The 15,165-nt window shown below is 43.9% G+C and overlaps 1 protein-coding gene across 1 annotated transcript in view; it reads right to left on the bottom strand.

Moving 5' to 3' along the window:
• HEPHL1 (hephaestin like 1) overlaps window positions 1-15,165 on the bottom strand; it is a 60,849-nt gene that overhangs the window by 21,288 nt on the left and 24,396 nt on the right. Inside the window, 6 exon segments of the mRNA XM_030559679.1 lie at window positions 4,096-4,294; window positions 7,732-7,944; window positions 9,062-9,212; window positions 9,970-10,181; window positions 14,171-14,302; window positions 14,483-14,622. Coding sequence (XP_030415539.1) covers window positions 4,096-4,294; window positions 7,732-7,944; window positions 9,062-9,212; window positions 9,970-10,181; window positions 14,171-14,302; window positions 14,483-14,622 — 1,047 coding nt within the window.

Raw genomic sequence — 15,165 nt, 5'->3', positions numbered from 1 at the left:
AGTGGCATGTCCCTTCTCCGGCTCCTAGGCATGGAGAGGCCTCCGACCCTCAGAGCGGAGCCATGCCATGGCTTCTGGGAGCCCTGTGGTGCAGTGGCCCATCTGGTGTCCTGCCTGGAGTGCCACAGCGGGGCCAAGTAGCATGGTGTGGCACTGACCTGGCTCCCCAGCAGGAACTTATGGGCCAGTTTAAAATGGCTCGGCCTGCAGGCTGTAGTCTGCCCATCCCTGCACTAGCCACTGATGCTTTTACTATATGTTACACATTTCTGGCTCTGACCATAATGCTAGTATACACAAGGTTCTCCAATTATCCAGTCCTCTTGCCCCAGGTTTACATAATTCCCCCCGCCCCCCATCCCCAACCCCAGCATCTTGGACCAAATACTAGAAAAAAAAGGTGGATTGGTCAGTAGGGGGCACTCAAAAAACAAACAAAGAGGAGATTGTTTCCACTCTCTTCCGGGAGCAGTGGCCTTTCATTGCAGTGTCACCTTCAAGATGCGCTCTGGGAGGGGAGTCTCTAGGTTGGCTCACAGCATGCTTTTGCAAAATGAAAGCAGAACATATGCCAACTTTTGTACTTTGCATGGACATAAAAGAGCAATCCTTTGCCAAGGGTGGAGCTGACAATGTTTTAATCACGTTCCTTGTTAGGAGAAAGTGACTCTTTCGGGATTCTTCCACACTGTTACATAACATACTGCCAATGGTCCTCAATAAATCTATCTTTCTTGGCTCCTTTGTACTCCTCATTTTTTTTAACTGGGTACATTTTGCCAGACTAGCACATATTTCTGAAGTCGTTTGTCTTTTTGAAGTTGTCAGGTTCAAACTCCCTTTTATGTTCTTTGGAGGCTTGGCAGTAAATGGGCATTGCACATAGATGCCTCTGAAATTCTTTGCAGAGTTCAAGTTTCCCTATAGCAGCAGAATTCAGGAGAACAGTTAAAAAAACATGATTTGGCTGTGGCTATACTGGAAGCCCATACTGTGTTTTAACTAGGTGCAGGGCTACTGTGCTGCAACCAGGGGTGAATTTTCCAATAGACAGACCTGAGCTACTTCATCTTCAATAAGGTCTTGTTCCTAGCAGTGGCTGAGTGACTCTGACTTAACTGGGAGTTGAGAGTGCTCAGAATCTTGCAGGATTGAGCTAAGGACCTGATCCAAAGCCACCTGATGTCAACAGGAGTCCTTCCATTAACTATAATGGTAACTGAATCAGGCCTCAAATGAGCCAGTACAATAATCAGATATGCCTGAATTCTCGTACTTGGTAGTTCTAGTCCTGTGGCAAACTAACTTATCTGTCCAAGAGTATAAAGAACTGGGTAAAGCAAAGTACTTATTGCTGGCAAAACTAGCTTTAAAAGAATTTTTTAAAAAAGCGTGTGGAAAAGGTAAATACTTTTCTTAACCCTAAATATAAGAAAAAAAAGGAAAGACAAGGTGGGTGAACCAGTAAAAGAGATTATCTGACCCACCTTGACTCTCTCATATCATGGGACCAATACAGCTACAACAACCCTGTGAACAAAAAAGTTTACTTTCACTGGACCTGATTTCTATTTAGGTAAATTACTTTCTATACAAGTAAACACTATTCTGACTTCATCTTGACTATGTGTGATTCTTAATGTCGTGTCTGATCCTGCATACATTGAGGGTATGCAACTTTATTCATCTGAGCAGTCCCACTGAACTCAGACCTGGTCCACACTACACAGTTATATCGATTTAACGCTGTACCCGTGCACACTACAAGGCACTTTAAATCGATTTTAAGGGCTCTTAAAATCGATTTCTGTATTCCTCCCCAACGAGAGGAGTAACCCTAAAATCGATATTACTATATCGATTTAGGGTTAATGTGGACGGAAATCAAAGTTATTGGTCTCATTCTTTCACTGTTGCTACCCAGAGTGCACCGCTCCGGAAATCGATGGTAGCCTAGGACCATGGACACACACCACCGAATTAATGTGCCCTAGTGTGGACGCATAAAATCGATTTTATAATATCGGTTTTATAAAACCAGTTTTAGTAATTTCGATTTTATGCTGTAGTGTAGACGTAGCCTCAGAGGCAGTGCTTCTGGTAAGTAAAGCTACCCATGTGTTTAAGCTTCTGCAGGATAAGACCTTTATACTCCTCCAGCCAAAGGTAAATTATTTATTCACATCAAAGTGGAGCACCCAGGAAACACTTGCCTATAAAATAGCATTGGTGACAGAGGCCCAGAACCCACCCCCTAAACAGCTATAAAGGGACACCATCCATTTAACAATCAACCTGCTGACTTGCCATTGTTACAAGAACTTTAACTCCTAAGGTTACTAAAACAGAAAGAAATGAAAGAATGACCTTTTCTAAATTTTCAGTTTGTTGACCGAGTCAGTTTCACTGTTTCTTTCCCCATACTGTCAGTCAGTTTAGCTGTTTTCTCCGTTTCGAGTGGGTCTTTCACCCAGAAACAGGAGAGATAAAAAACATTTGAACAAATAGGAATATATGACTGTAAAAGAAAACCCTCAAATTGGCAAGAGGCTCAAGAGACAAGTGTAGTTATACTGCTTATGTGATCTTGGGCAAGCCTCTTAGGCATCGACTCAGCAAAGTGTATGTGCGCTTCAATCCCATTTATTTATCCTGGGGTTGTTGGATTTCTTTGTGTCCCATCTGTTTGGGTATATATAGAACAGAGCATGTAACTCTGTCATCTTGGGCCAGATTTTCAAAGAGCCTGGCACTTAGCAGCTCTTCTTAAGGCATAAATGAAGTGACCACACTTTCTAAAGTGATCAGCACCTACTGCTAATGGGAGCTGCTGGGTGCTTAGCACTTTGAAAATGTATGTGCCAAAATGGGAGCAGAATTCTTTTGAGAATCTGACCCTCTGTGGCTAAATGTGGTTCCAATGCTGTAGGCGCAATACTCTATTGCATTATATCACATTACTTCACTGAAGCACCAGATGGAGATCAGCCTGCACATTGCCAGTTGCAGGATCAGGGCCTTAGACTGTAAGCTCTTCAAGGCAGGGACTGTCTCACGTGTTTGCTCTGTTCAGGGCACAGAGGGGCTTCAGTCTTGGTTGGGGTCTCCAACCACTAGTGAGCCACTACAATTAATAATAATGTAAAGATACTTTACATTTTAAAAACTTGATTTATAGATTTTAAGGCCAGAAGATCATCTAGTCTGACCTTTTTCAAAACACAGGTCTTGGAAAATCACCCAGTAACTCCTGCATCAAGCCCATAACTTCTGGCTGAGCTAAAGCCTCTCTTTTAAATAGCTACTAAATGACTAGAGTTCACATTGGTCCTGTTCCTATAATGGGATGAAACAACACCCTGGATCCACCCCTTTGCTATCTCCACCCCACATTTTGGAAAAGTTCAGATAAGGATCTGAACGCTGTGTCCCATCCCGAGGTTATAAGGCACTATAATATTAAACTCAAAGTGATGATATATTTAGCCACCAGATGCCACTGTTACACTCTCTGGTCTGTGTTTATCTATCTATAGACCAACAGAAAGGGCTCAGGAAGCAGGGGTAAGGGCACTGAAAAGAGAAATCCAAGGCCAAAACATTGCCAGGGAATCTAAAACCTCAGCAGCATCAGCTCACAAGGGAATGTTAGCCAGAGAACCGAGCTGTAATTTAATAACTAAAAATATAGAATAACATTTTCAAAAGTGCCTGAGTTAGGAGACCGAGTCCCATTTTCAAAAGTAACACAGGTGCCTGAGCTAGGTGCCTCATACCTTTGAGAAGAGAAGCTAGGCACTTAAATCCCTTTGATGATCTGGGTCTTAGGAGCCTCCATGCCACTGACTTTCAATGAGACTAGGTTTCTAAGTCACTTAAGCACTTTCTAAATTTTTACCCAGAAACCACATTACTCAGTAAGAAACAAACATTGTATTGTAACTTCTTTGCAGAAAATATCTGTTTTAGCAAACATCTAACACACTCCAAAAGCACTAGCTAGCTTTTCTGAAACCAAAAACATGTTTAGGTTTCCCCATCAGAGCATGTATGAATACCCATGAATACAGTTTGGCATTAATTTGACTTCAGTACCTTGCATCTTTGTCACTCAGAGCCCAGGTTTTATTAGGTGCATAATCCCATTCCACTTCTTCTGCAGCAATGTAATATGTTCTCATGGTTCCATAGGGCTGCCCAGGGCGAGCTGTACTGCTACAGCTATTCACTTCATACATCTGTTTCATTCCAGCCACAAAGTGATCAAATGTTCTGCAAACCACTTTAAAAATGCCTGCAAGGGAATGCACTGGGGATTTATATAAAGGATAAAACGACAGGATTAAAGATAAAACCCCATTCCTCATACTTTAGTAACCTGTCCCCAAAGCAAACTAGACCTGCTCTTGCACTGAGAGCCATGCAGCCAGACACTTGTTCTCTCAGAGAGTCCTGCTAAGATAAGTGGAGATCCTCACAGGTGCAGATGCACACACATATGGCTTTCCATGCATTCAGTGAAATGGAAATACACTACTTATCTCCTTTTGCTATTTACAAACTATGGTTTTGATCCTGCAGTGTAAGTCTTTTCAGGATCAATGGGAATATTCCCTCACTGATTCTGATATGTAATGACCAAAACATGACCACTGTATCCTTGAGAAAGCAAGTAACTTTGCTACCCTCATGAGAACTGACATAATCTTCTCTAGAAATCCCTAAACATCATCCTTAATTATTTCTCATTATTTAAACCTGAATAAGCCCTTTTAGCTGAGGGAATACTATCAATAAGATGGCTGGCTTTTAGAAATGAGCTGGCCAGCAAACCCTCACTACCATTAAGTACCATCCAGTTAGCTGCATTTTCTATGGGTATAACACTTCCAGATGCAGAATTTTGAAGGCAGCTATCCCAGGAGTAACACCATTTATCTAATACTACAATGCCATTTCTTTTTCTGCAGATATTCTTTCAGAGAATATAACGGGGACACTACGGCATCCTATCCATTTTGTTAGGTGGGATCGGGCAGCAAATCCAACTGCAGGCTGCTGAACAACACTCTTGCTTAGAAGTTTCAGCTCCATTTTAGTTGGCATTCAGCTTCTGCTAACATTGGCTTGTGTTTTAGGCACGTATTCAGTGCCAGAGCTTTAATGTTAATACCTGAACAACTGTGTAGATGTGAAGTCATTGATCAAATAGTAAAGTGAGGAACAAGAACTTAGCACCTTTTATCTAATAGTCTCAAAGTGCTTTGCAAACATCAATACTTGTATTAGTAGATAGATTGCACTGTGAAAGCCCAGCCCAGGAGAGTGACTAGTGCAGAGCAGTCTTGTCCCAGGGAACGTTCTGGAAGGCACTGTGCCACAATGACTCCCAGAGCTCCTGAGAGCACAGCTGTTGTGCCATTCCTCTGGGCTTGTCTACACTACAGGTTATGTCAGTATAACTTATGTCGCTCAGCAGTGTGAATAAGCCAACCCCTGAACGACAAAAGTGACACTGACCTAAGCGCTGGTGTGGACAGCGCTAAGTCAGCAGGAAAGCTACCACCTCTTGAAGAGGTGGTTTTATTATTCTGATGGAAGAGCTCTCTCCTGTCAGCAGGGAACGTCTTCGATGCAACTGCACCACTGTAGTGCTTCTAGTGTAGACTAGCCCTTAGAGTGTAAACTCTTCAGGGAAGGGACGACTCTCACTAGATGTTTGTACCTGGCATAACGGGCTCTGACCTGACTTGGAATTACTGCAATACATAAGGGCCAGTTGTGCCACCCACATATTCACCAGCATGAATAAGGGATGAATGCTTGGGCCTATACTAAATAGGAGGGTGCAGCATTTGACCATCCCCTCTGGCAAGTGCAAAGAGAGTTAGGTGAAGCCGTGACTCCTCTCTGTCCTTCTAGAGAGGTTCCCACCCAGAGGGGCCTAGCTCTGAATAGCTCTTGCTCTCAGGGCTTAAAAGGAGAGAGGTGGCTTCCCATAAATGTGCGAAAGATGGGCAAGGCTTCTTGTATCCTCCTTCTTGTGCACCCAAGCAGAGGCTGGCCACAATCTGGCTCTGAATAGTTACATCTTGCAATACCCCGGTGAGGTAGGTAAATGTTTTCAGATCTATTTGTAGTTGGGCAGGCTGAGGCACAGAGAAGTTAAGTGATGTATTCAAGCCCAACTCAGTGGCTTAATGGTCAAGCCAGAAGTAGAACCCACGCTTCCTAACTCTCAGAATCTTGCTCTACATACTAGATTCCAATCTCACCCTACTGCTTATAAAGTCAAGGTTATAGAGAAGTAAGATATCCTTTAATTAAGATGAATCACAGATGTTAGAGACTGAAAAAAATCCATTAAGCTATTCACTCCAACTTCTTGCTAGTGCAGGATCATGAGAAAGGTAGATTATTGTTTGTTCAGATGCCCAAATTCTGGCCAAGATTTATACTCTGTAATTCCATTGTAGATGATGGCATTGCATAGGGTGCACGCTGGAACAGAATTTTCTTTCTAGTCCATACTTACACTCAGCACATAATAGAGAAATCCTGCTAGCTAATAAACATTCATAACTCCCATTGATGTCACATTGGCTATGTCTACACTATAGCTACACACAGCTGTGATGGCTGAGTGGTTAAGGGATTGGAGCTGAAATCCAGTGGGGTTTCCCTGCTCAGCTTTGAATCCTGCTCACAGCAAGAGCTGTGGTTTAGTTAAGCAGTGGAATAAACTGCCTAAGAAGGTTGTGGAATCTTCATCATTGGGGATTTTTAGGAGCAGGTTGGACAATCACCTGTCAGGGATGGTCTAGATAATACTCAGTCCTGCCTTGAGTGCAGGGGTCTCAATTAGAAAACCTCTCGAGGTATCTTCCAGCCCTATGATTCTATGAACTAGGGGTGTGATTCCAGTGCTCATATACACATACTCATGAGAGCTCTCATCTAAATAGCAGTGTAGCCACGCTAGAGCAGGCACAACTGAGCCAGGAAGAATACAGACCCTCCTGAAACTGGTGGGTAGGAGAGCTGGCACAACTGTGTGTACATGAGCAGGGGAATAACACCCCAGCTCACAATGCAGGTGTTTGTTAAATGCTCTGGCCAAATTCTTCTCTCAACTACACTGTTGAAAAACTGTAACAACTCCACTGGAGTTACACCAGTGTAAAGGAAAACAACATTGGACCTTAATGTTTGCAAAGCTTCTCTGAGTGCAGAATATGTCCGATATTAATTTTGAAAACATCACATCACTGGATGATTAATGGAGAAATGGGAACACCTTTTATGCACACTCTGTAGGCGAAACGGAGTCCAGTACAGAGGCACAAGGCTATGGCTTACTTCAGTCCTACTTAAGACCTCACTATAGATCTTAAGTGGTTGCTGACCTTATTCATGGGAGTGAATTTTACCTTTATTTTGTTATTTAGAGTTATGGAACATTTTATGATGATCCTTTCTGCCTGTTTGTCAGTCTATCCCATGCCCATCAATGTGGGGGTGCTGTCTTTCGTTCCCTGGTGTAAATACTTACCTGATTTCTAGCATCTTGGCAATAAAGAACTTTGGCCCGAATTAAGGCTCCTAGATTCACACATACTTTGTGGCCCCTTCACATTTCCAGAGCACTGTATATGGGCCTTAACATACGTGATAACCAAGCCCTTTGATTCCTGTGAACAGAGCAATACTCAGAGAAATTCAAAAACATACCCACACGGTCTGGCTGCATGAGTGCCGTCCCTGATGAGTGCGGAAACAAGGGCAGTGTATCCCTTGTCCTCCCGCTCAAATGGATGGTGTTTCCTTGGAAATGAACTCCATGCATGTCCGTGAAGGTGCCTAGGCCAATCATATGCCAAGAAACTTTGTCATCCTTGCACATCACCAATCCTGGCAGATTACCGAACAAGTAGCCATTTACAGCTGAAGGAGAAGACAGTCTAGTTAGTAAGATGTGTCATAATTCTGCAAATACTCTGCTAGCATGTCTAGCCAGGGAACTCTGACAGAGTATGTCATGTTAATTAATTAGGAAGAGTCTTCTGCGAAGCACTGCACAGGTGGTACCTATCAACATCAAGTACAGAAGATTAATTGCCTTAATGCTGTTCCTATAAACTCCTGTCTGGGTATCTGAGCTACTGTTAGATTTCATTCTTAGTCTGTGAAGTGGGATCTCTTAATAATTCTTTACACTGAGATGGCAGCTTTCATCCAAGCATTTCAAAGTGCTTTGCTAACATTATGCAAGCCTCACAGCAGTCCTGTAAATTAGAAAACACCAATACACTGATGGTTAAGGCAAAGAGTGGGCGAAAGGAGACCTAGGTTATAGTCTCAGCTGTGACTCAGCCTTCCCGTGTTACATAGACCAAGTCACTTAACTATACTTTGCCTCAATGTACATTTTTATATAGTGAGGCTGTAATTCCTCTTTATTGGAGCTAAGATCAGTAAGGTTTGTAAAGCACTCTGCAATACTTGGATGAAAAGTGCCATGTCAGCATAAGGAACTATTAAGAGATATTGCCTCATACTGAAAGAATTAAATATAATCAGTTGAACAAACCCAATTCTGAGTTTATAGGAAATTAATTAAGACCTGCATAGTTAATCTAAAGTATGTGATGCTGATAGACACCACATGCATACTATTTCACAATATTTCCTTTATAATTAATTGATGTAATATGAGCAGTTAACTGCATAAGTGTAATAGATTATTTTCATTTTATAGACAGGGAAACTGAGGCACAGAAAGGTTAAGTGAGTTGATCCAGGTCATACAGTTAGTCAGTCAGAGTGTCTTGGGCCCATCAGGATAGTGCCTAAGAGCCAGATTCTGGTCCCCTTACACATGCTGAGATGCAGAATGAGATGTAATCTTATCTACTGCAATGGGAGCAAAGTACTATTCAGTGTGAGTTAAGGAATCAGAATCTGGCCCTACAATGAATGATGACAAAATTTGGTAAGTCTTACACCTTCACTATTCATCTTCTTAAATATTTCTGGAAAGTCTTCTTTACAGATTCCATACCGTGCATCTTGTTGGATTCCTGGAAATCCTCATCTTCTTTGTTTACCTTTGAGGGGTCCCCAGTAAACACCTTAATATTTTTGTCAAGATACCAGCTGAGATTCTCATCAAAGACTGTGAAGAGCAGATAAAATTCCTTGTCTATTCCTTTCTGCAGTCAGGGAGGAAGCAAATGCATTAAAAAGAAAGGTGCCTGTAGAATTACACATGTAAAGACTTTTTTTCTTATGAACTTTGTGATAGCAAAATAAATACTCTGCTTCAGTTGCTCTCGACCTTCTCCATACCAGCACCCCATGTCACATCAGGGCCTTTTCCATTCAGCCATAAAGAAAGGTAGGTTGTTCATGATTCCATGAGACCTGTTCATGACCCCCAGATTGAGGACTCAGGTTCTACTTTAGTGTGTATAGCTTCTTATACTGCACTTGTCACCATGCTATCTGAGTTACATATTAACTCACACACAGAGACCCACAGAGATAGGCACACACGAAAGCCCCTGATCTGAACACCCAGGAACTATGATGATGTTCAGATGCGGATCTGGATCCAAACTTTGCATCTGGCCCCAATGTCAATGTTGTGTCCAGATCCAAACACCTCCAACTATGGGGAAGTTCAGAGCCAGATCAGAACTTCATAGCTTGGGTCCAGCTCTAGTCTGTATGACAAATGATAGAAATAAACAAATGTCGTGCTTCAGGGAAAGCGGAAAAAACGAAGGTACAACTATAACACACTTAGCTTCCACTGATGAGCTTCCACCCTGAATAATGATATTTGTTTACCCTTTCCAATATTTTATTAATTCGGCTGAGCCCGTGTTGTGCAATTCAGACCTGGATGTGACCTTCTCCACAGATCACCAAATCATGCCATTCAGGATAGGTAAACACAGTTAGTACCTGTGTTCCATCATGATTCAAAGTGTTCTTTCTACAAACTATCAAAGGTCCCACGAGGCCAGAGTTGGTGTCCATGACTGGATCAGATGCTGAGTAGTACAGGTAGGTCAGGCATGGTGGATCGCTGGCGGTTGGGCCAACGTTTTCAGGGACTCTCCATTTGTATGTGAAGGTCTCACAGGGTTTAACATGTGCTCCTAGCTTCCAATGTCCTTAAAATACAAAACAAATAAAAGCAGCCTCCCCAAAAAATTACACTTCTCTTCCATTTCCCAGAAAGTAAGTAATAGTTGAAGGTTGGTCACAGTCAGTTCCTGAAGACACATTCTCCATTCTAAGCAAAAAAAAAACTCAAATACTGTCCAAATATTCACTGCCCTTTTCAACAGGGCTGGGCATGCCCAACTCCCATTGACAGCAGGTGCAGCTGTGGCTGCTTAACAATTCAGACTCTAAAAAAAATGAGGGGTCCTCGTGGCACCTTAGAGTCTAACACATTTATCTGATGAAGTGGGTTCTAGCCTACGAAAGCTTATGCCCAAATAAATTTGTTAGTCTCTAAGGTGCCACAAGGACTCCTCGTTTTTTTTGCTGATACAGACTAACACGACTACCACTGAATTCAGACTTTGTTATCTGTTTCTTTCTGGCTCTGCAACAGCACACCAGAAACTTTGCTGTGGTCTCAGGAGTGTTGCTTGCTCTTTATATGTTGTGACTTACTTGGAAGGGGGTACTGTCATGCAAAGGTTTGGTATATTTCCATTCACTGCAAACTCAGGGACAATGTTAAACTAGTAACACACCTGCCATAGAGATTGCCAGTACCACTGAGTGAAGACTTACAAAAGGGACTTTCTAGGATGGTTAGAAAAATGAGTCAATTCTGCACTCTTCAAACACAATGGCAAAACATCCACTGGCTTCAATGTGAGCAAAAGCAGGCCCAAAATGTGCTTTAAGATTGAAGAAATCGATTGGGCTGGTTGTCTCACTGCAGTTAAATGTGTCTGCCACTGGCAGGCTGTGTGCATTTTATTCTCTCTGTGTCAGTTTACTTCAACTGTGCTCCTGAAATATTTCATAGGACCACAGAGGATACATTTGAAGGTTTAGATGGACTATGAACGAGTATATTAATATTATTACTTGAGGCTATAATATGTGCTACAAGCCACACTACAAAGAATGCAGAAGCAGAAAGTTATACTGAAGAATGTAAACAAAATAGCATTGCTCTGCCACAGAACAGGAGTGAGCTTCAGGACAGGAGAATATGTCTAGATGTCATAACAAAAAAAGCAATATAATGCACCCAAGGTACAATTAGCTACTTAGGCCAATCCATGCCAAGCATGGCCACATGCGTCGCCTAGGGCCCTATTATTAGAGAACTCCCACTGAGGTCAGAACGTGAATATGAGCAGACAGAGCAGAAGCACATGTCAATCAGGGGACGGTTGTTGATGTGGGCGGCAGCAGGGTCTTTACTAATGACATGAAGGCTTGTTTCAGGAGAACAACACTGCGGGCTGCCTGGATGCTCACATTACATGCCGGGAGATCAGTGATCGAAAGCATAACAGAATGTGCTGCTGCTGTTTGTATTGATTTCATTAGTTTGTTTACATTTCCCCTTTACTCGCTCTGTACAAGTCTCTGCTGGGAATGTCCTGTGCATTAGTTCAGAGCACTGCCACGGCAGTCGAAACAAAGCAGGTGAGCCAACAAGTGACTCGCCCTTCTGTTGAATGCTTTAAATTAGACCAAAGGTGTTACAGAGACAATGCAGAGATATTCTCAGGCCATGTCTACATCTAAAATTTTGCAGCGCTGGTTGTTACAGCTGTATTAGTACAGTTGTATAGGGCCAGCGCTGCAGAGTGGCCACACTTACAGCAACCAGCGCTGCAAGTGGTGTTAGATGTGGCCACACTGCAGCGCTGTTGGGCGGCTTCAAGGGGGGTTCGGGGAATGCGAGAGCAAACCGGGAAAGGAGACCAGCTTCGCCGCGGTTTGCTCTCGCGTTCCCCGAACCACCCTGCAAACCGCAGGGAAGGAGACCTGCTTGCTCGGGGGTTCGGGGAACGAGAGAGCAAACCGGGAAAGGAGACCAGCTTCGCAGCGGTTTGCTCTCGCGTTCCCCGAACCACCCTGCAAACCGCAGGGAAGGAGACCTGCTTGTTCGGGGAACGCGAGAGCAAACCGGGGAAGGAGACCAGCTTCGCCGCGGTTTGCTCTCGCGTTCCCCGAACCACCCTGCAAACCGCAGGGAAGGAGACCTGCTTGCTCGGGGGTTTGGGGAACGAGAGAGTAAGCTGGGGAAGGAGACCAGCTTCGCCGCGGTTTGCTCTCGCGTTCCCCGAACCACCCTGCAAACCGTAGGGAAGGAGACCTGCTTGTTCGGGGAACGCGAGAGCAAACCGGGGAAGGAGACCAGCTTCGCCGCGGTTTGCTCTCGCGTTCCCCGAACCACCCTGCAAACCGTAGGGAAGGAGACCTGCTTGTTCGGGGAACGCGAGAGCAAACCAGGGAAGGAGACCAGCTTCGCCGCGGTTTGCTCTCGCGTTCCCGGAACCACCCAGCAAACCTCAGGGAAGGAGACCTGCTTGCTCGGAGTTCGGGGAACGCGAGAGCAAGCTGGGGAAGGAGACCAGTTTGATTACCAGAGGCTTCCTCAGGTATGCTGGGATACCTGCTTATTCCACGGAGGTCAAGAAAAGCGCTGGTAAGTGTCTATACTTGATGACCAGCGCTGGATCACCAGCGCTGGATCCTCTACACCCGAGACAAAACGGGAGTACGGCCAGCGCTGCAAACAGGGAGTTGCAGCGCTGGTGGTGCCCTGCAGATGTGTACACCTCCTAAGTTGCAGCGCTGTAACTCCCTCACCAGCGCTGCAACTTTCTGATGTAGACAAGCCCTCAGATTAGGGAACTAGAATGTTTAGGCCTAATTTATAATGTGGGAGTTTTCACATAAACATTTATATATTTACAAGGATTAACTGCTTTGCTGCTTTCCAGTTACATAGGGCAAAAGGTACCTCCAGTGCTGCTCAATGTTCCAGGTTTATCACAATATGCCACTGTGATTAGAACATCAGAACATCAAAACAATGCTACCGTTACAGCTGGGGGGAGGGCGGGTGAGGAGAGGCGGAAGAGGGCAGAAAAAACAAGTAGCTCAGATCAGATACTGAATTATTAACAGCAATATCCTAAAGAACTGCAATATTTAAAAAAACAAGACAAACAAAGAGATATGTAAAAGCAGCAAAGAATCCTGTGGCACCTTATAGACTAACAGACGTTTTGGAGCATGAGCTTTCGTGAGTGAATACCCACTTTGTTGGATGCATGGGATATGGTACCAGATTCTAATATCAGTTACTCCGATGCAAATACAGTGTAGCTTCATTGACTTCAGTTGACTTATTCTAGATTTCCGCTAGTATAACTGAGATATAATCTGGCCCACGATTTTCATTTGACATTACAAGATGGGAAAATATCTATTAGTCTCCAATCAGGGCTGGCTCCAGCTTTTCTGCCACCCCAAGCAGCAAACAGAAAAAAAAAAAAAAGCCACGATCGGCGGCACTTTGGCGGCTGCTCTACCGCACCGTTTCATTCTTCGTTAGCAATTCGGCGGCAGGTCCTTCCTTTCGAGAGGGACTGAGGGAGCCGCCATCGTATTGCCGCTGAAGACCCGGACATGCTGCCCCTTCCCATTGGCTGCCGCTAGCACCTGCTTCCTGTGCTGGGGCCTGGAGCCGGCCCTGTCTCCAATACATTGTCTGGTGCAAATCCAAGTGGAGGATCCAACACAGAGTAACTGAATGTATTTCTATAGCCTGTGTTATACAGAAGGTCAGACTAGATCAGTGGTGGGGGGCGCCGCTTCCTGCAGCTCCCATTGGCCGGGAACGGTGAACTGTGGCCACTGGGAGCTGTGGGTGGCTGTGCAAATGCAAAGAAATGGTCCAGCCCATCAGCAGATTACCCTGATGGGCCATGTGTGGCCTGCGGGCTGCAGGTTGCCCACCACTGGACTAGATGATCTAAGGATCCCTTCTGGGCTTGAAGTCTATGACTATATGAAGCAGACAAAGCTATAATGCTACAGATGAGGAGAGTTAGCTTCAGGTAAATCAGATGGCAACAATCCTACCTTCATCACACACACAACTGAAACTTACCATCTAAATATGAGGTTCCTTCTGATTGCTTGCTATAGCTCACACCATGGGGCATAATGCTATAGTTCTTCTCAGCTTTGTTGGCAAAAGTAACTAACAAAGTATCTCCCACTTCAGCCTTGATAACTGGGCCTTGAAAACACAGCAGGAAATGAGTCACTTAGAAAAAGTGCCAAGCATAAAAATATTGCCCCCTCTACAGAACAGGGCTGATTTTTCTAATAGCTACATTCACAAAATTCCCACTGAGATGGATTGGAATTGCATGCTTACAAATGAGGCAGTGATAGGACCTGAAAATATTTACGGTACCAAGTATTCCAAGGTGCATTGTAGCCTCAGTTCGGTTCTTCTTTCTGATAAACTTGTCATCAGTGTATTCCACATACTGAACTTTCCAATATTGTCCTCCTATTCTGTCAGTCCCTTGTGTAAAGAATGGTGCAGACTCACTGAGAAATAAACAAATCAGACTGATTTACATAGTAGCATATACATTTATAACACTACAGTAAGGGCAAAAGTCCTTCTCTCAGATGAGACAGGACACAGGACTAGATGGACAATGGATCTATCCAGTATGGCCATTCTTATGATCTACTGATATAGAACACTATATAAAAGCTAGGCATATTATTGTTGTTGTCATCATGTTGTTATGTACCCAGAATTCAGGTACCATCATATGCTGAGCCTGTATCACAACTGGAAGTCCCGTGGTTATGAATGGGAGCTCTGTGTGAAGATTAACCAACAAAAAAATGTGCTTTATAGAGAACAGAATGGCACTGCAGATCCAGAACCAGCCCTAGAGATCGGTCTAATTGTTTCTCTGAAACTTCTTGCCTTGGCAGGTTATACATTCCAGAATTAAATGACAGTGTCGTCATCTGATTTCGAATTCTGGAAAGGTAGAGTGTGGCTGTTGTTAGAAATGACAGGAAGGGAGTGTGAGGAACAAGATCATAGAACCATAGGGTTAGATGAGACTGTAA

Source organism: Gopherus evgoodei, chromosome 1 (genome assembly GCF_007399415.2).
Source record: "Gopherus evgoodei ecotype Sinaloan lineage chromosome 1, rGopEvg1_v1.p, whole genome shotgun sequence".
NCBI classification, from domain to species: Eukaryota; Metazoa; Chordata; order Testudines; family Testudinidae; genus Gopherus; species Gopherus evgoodei.
The sequence above is the reverse complement of the archived record's forward strand: the minus strand, read 5'-3'. Positions and strand labels throughout refer to the sequence as shown.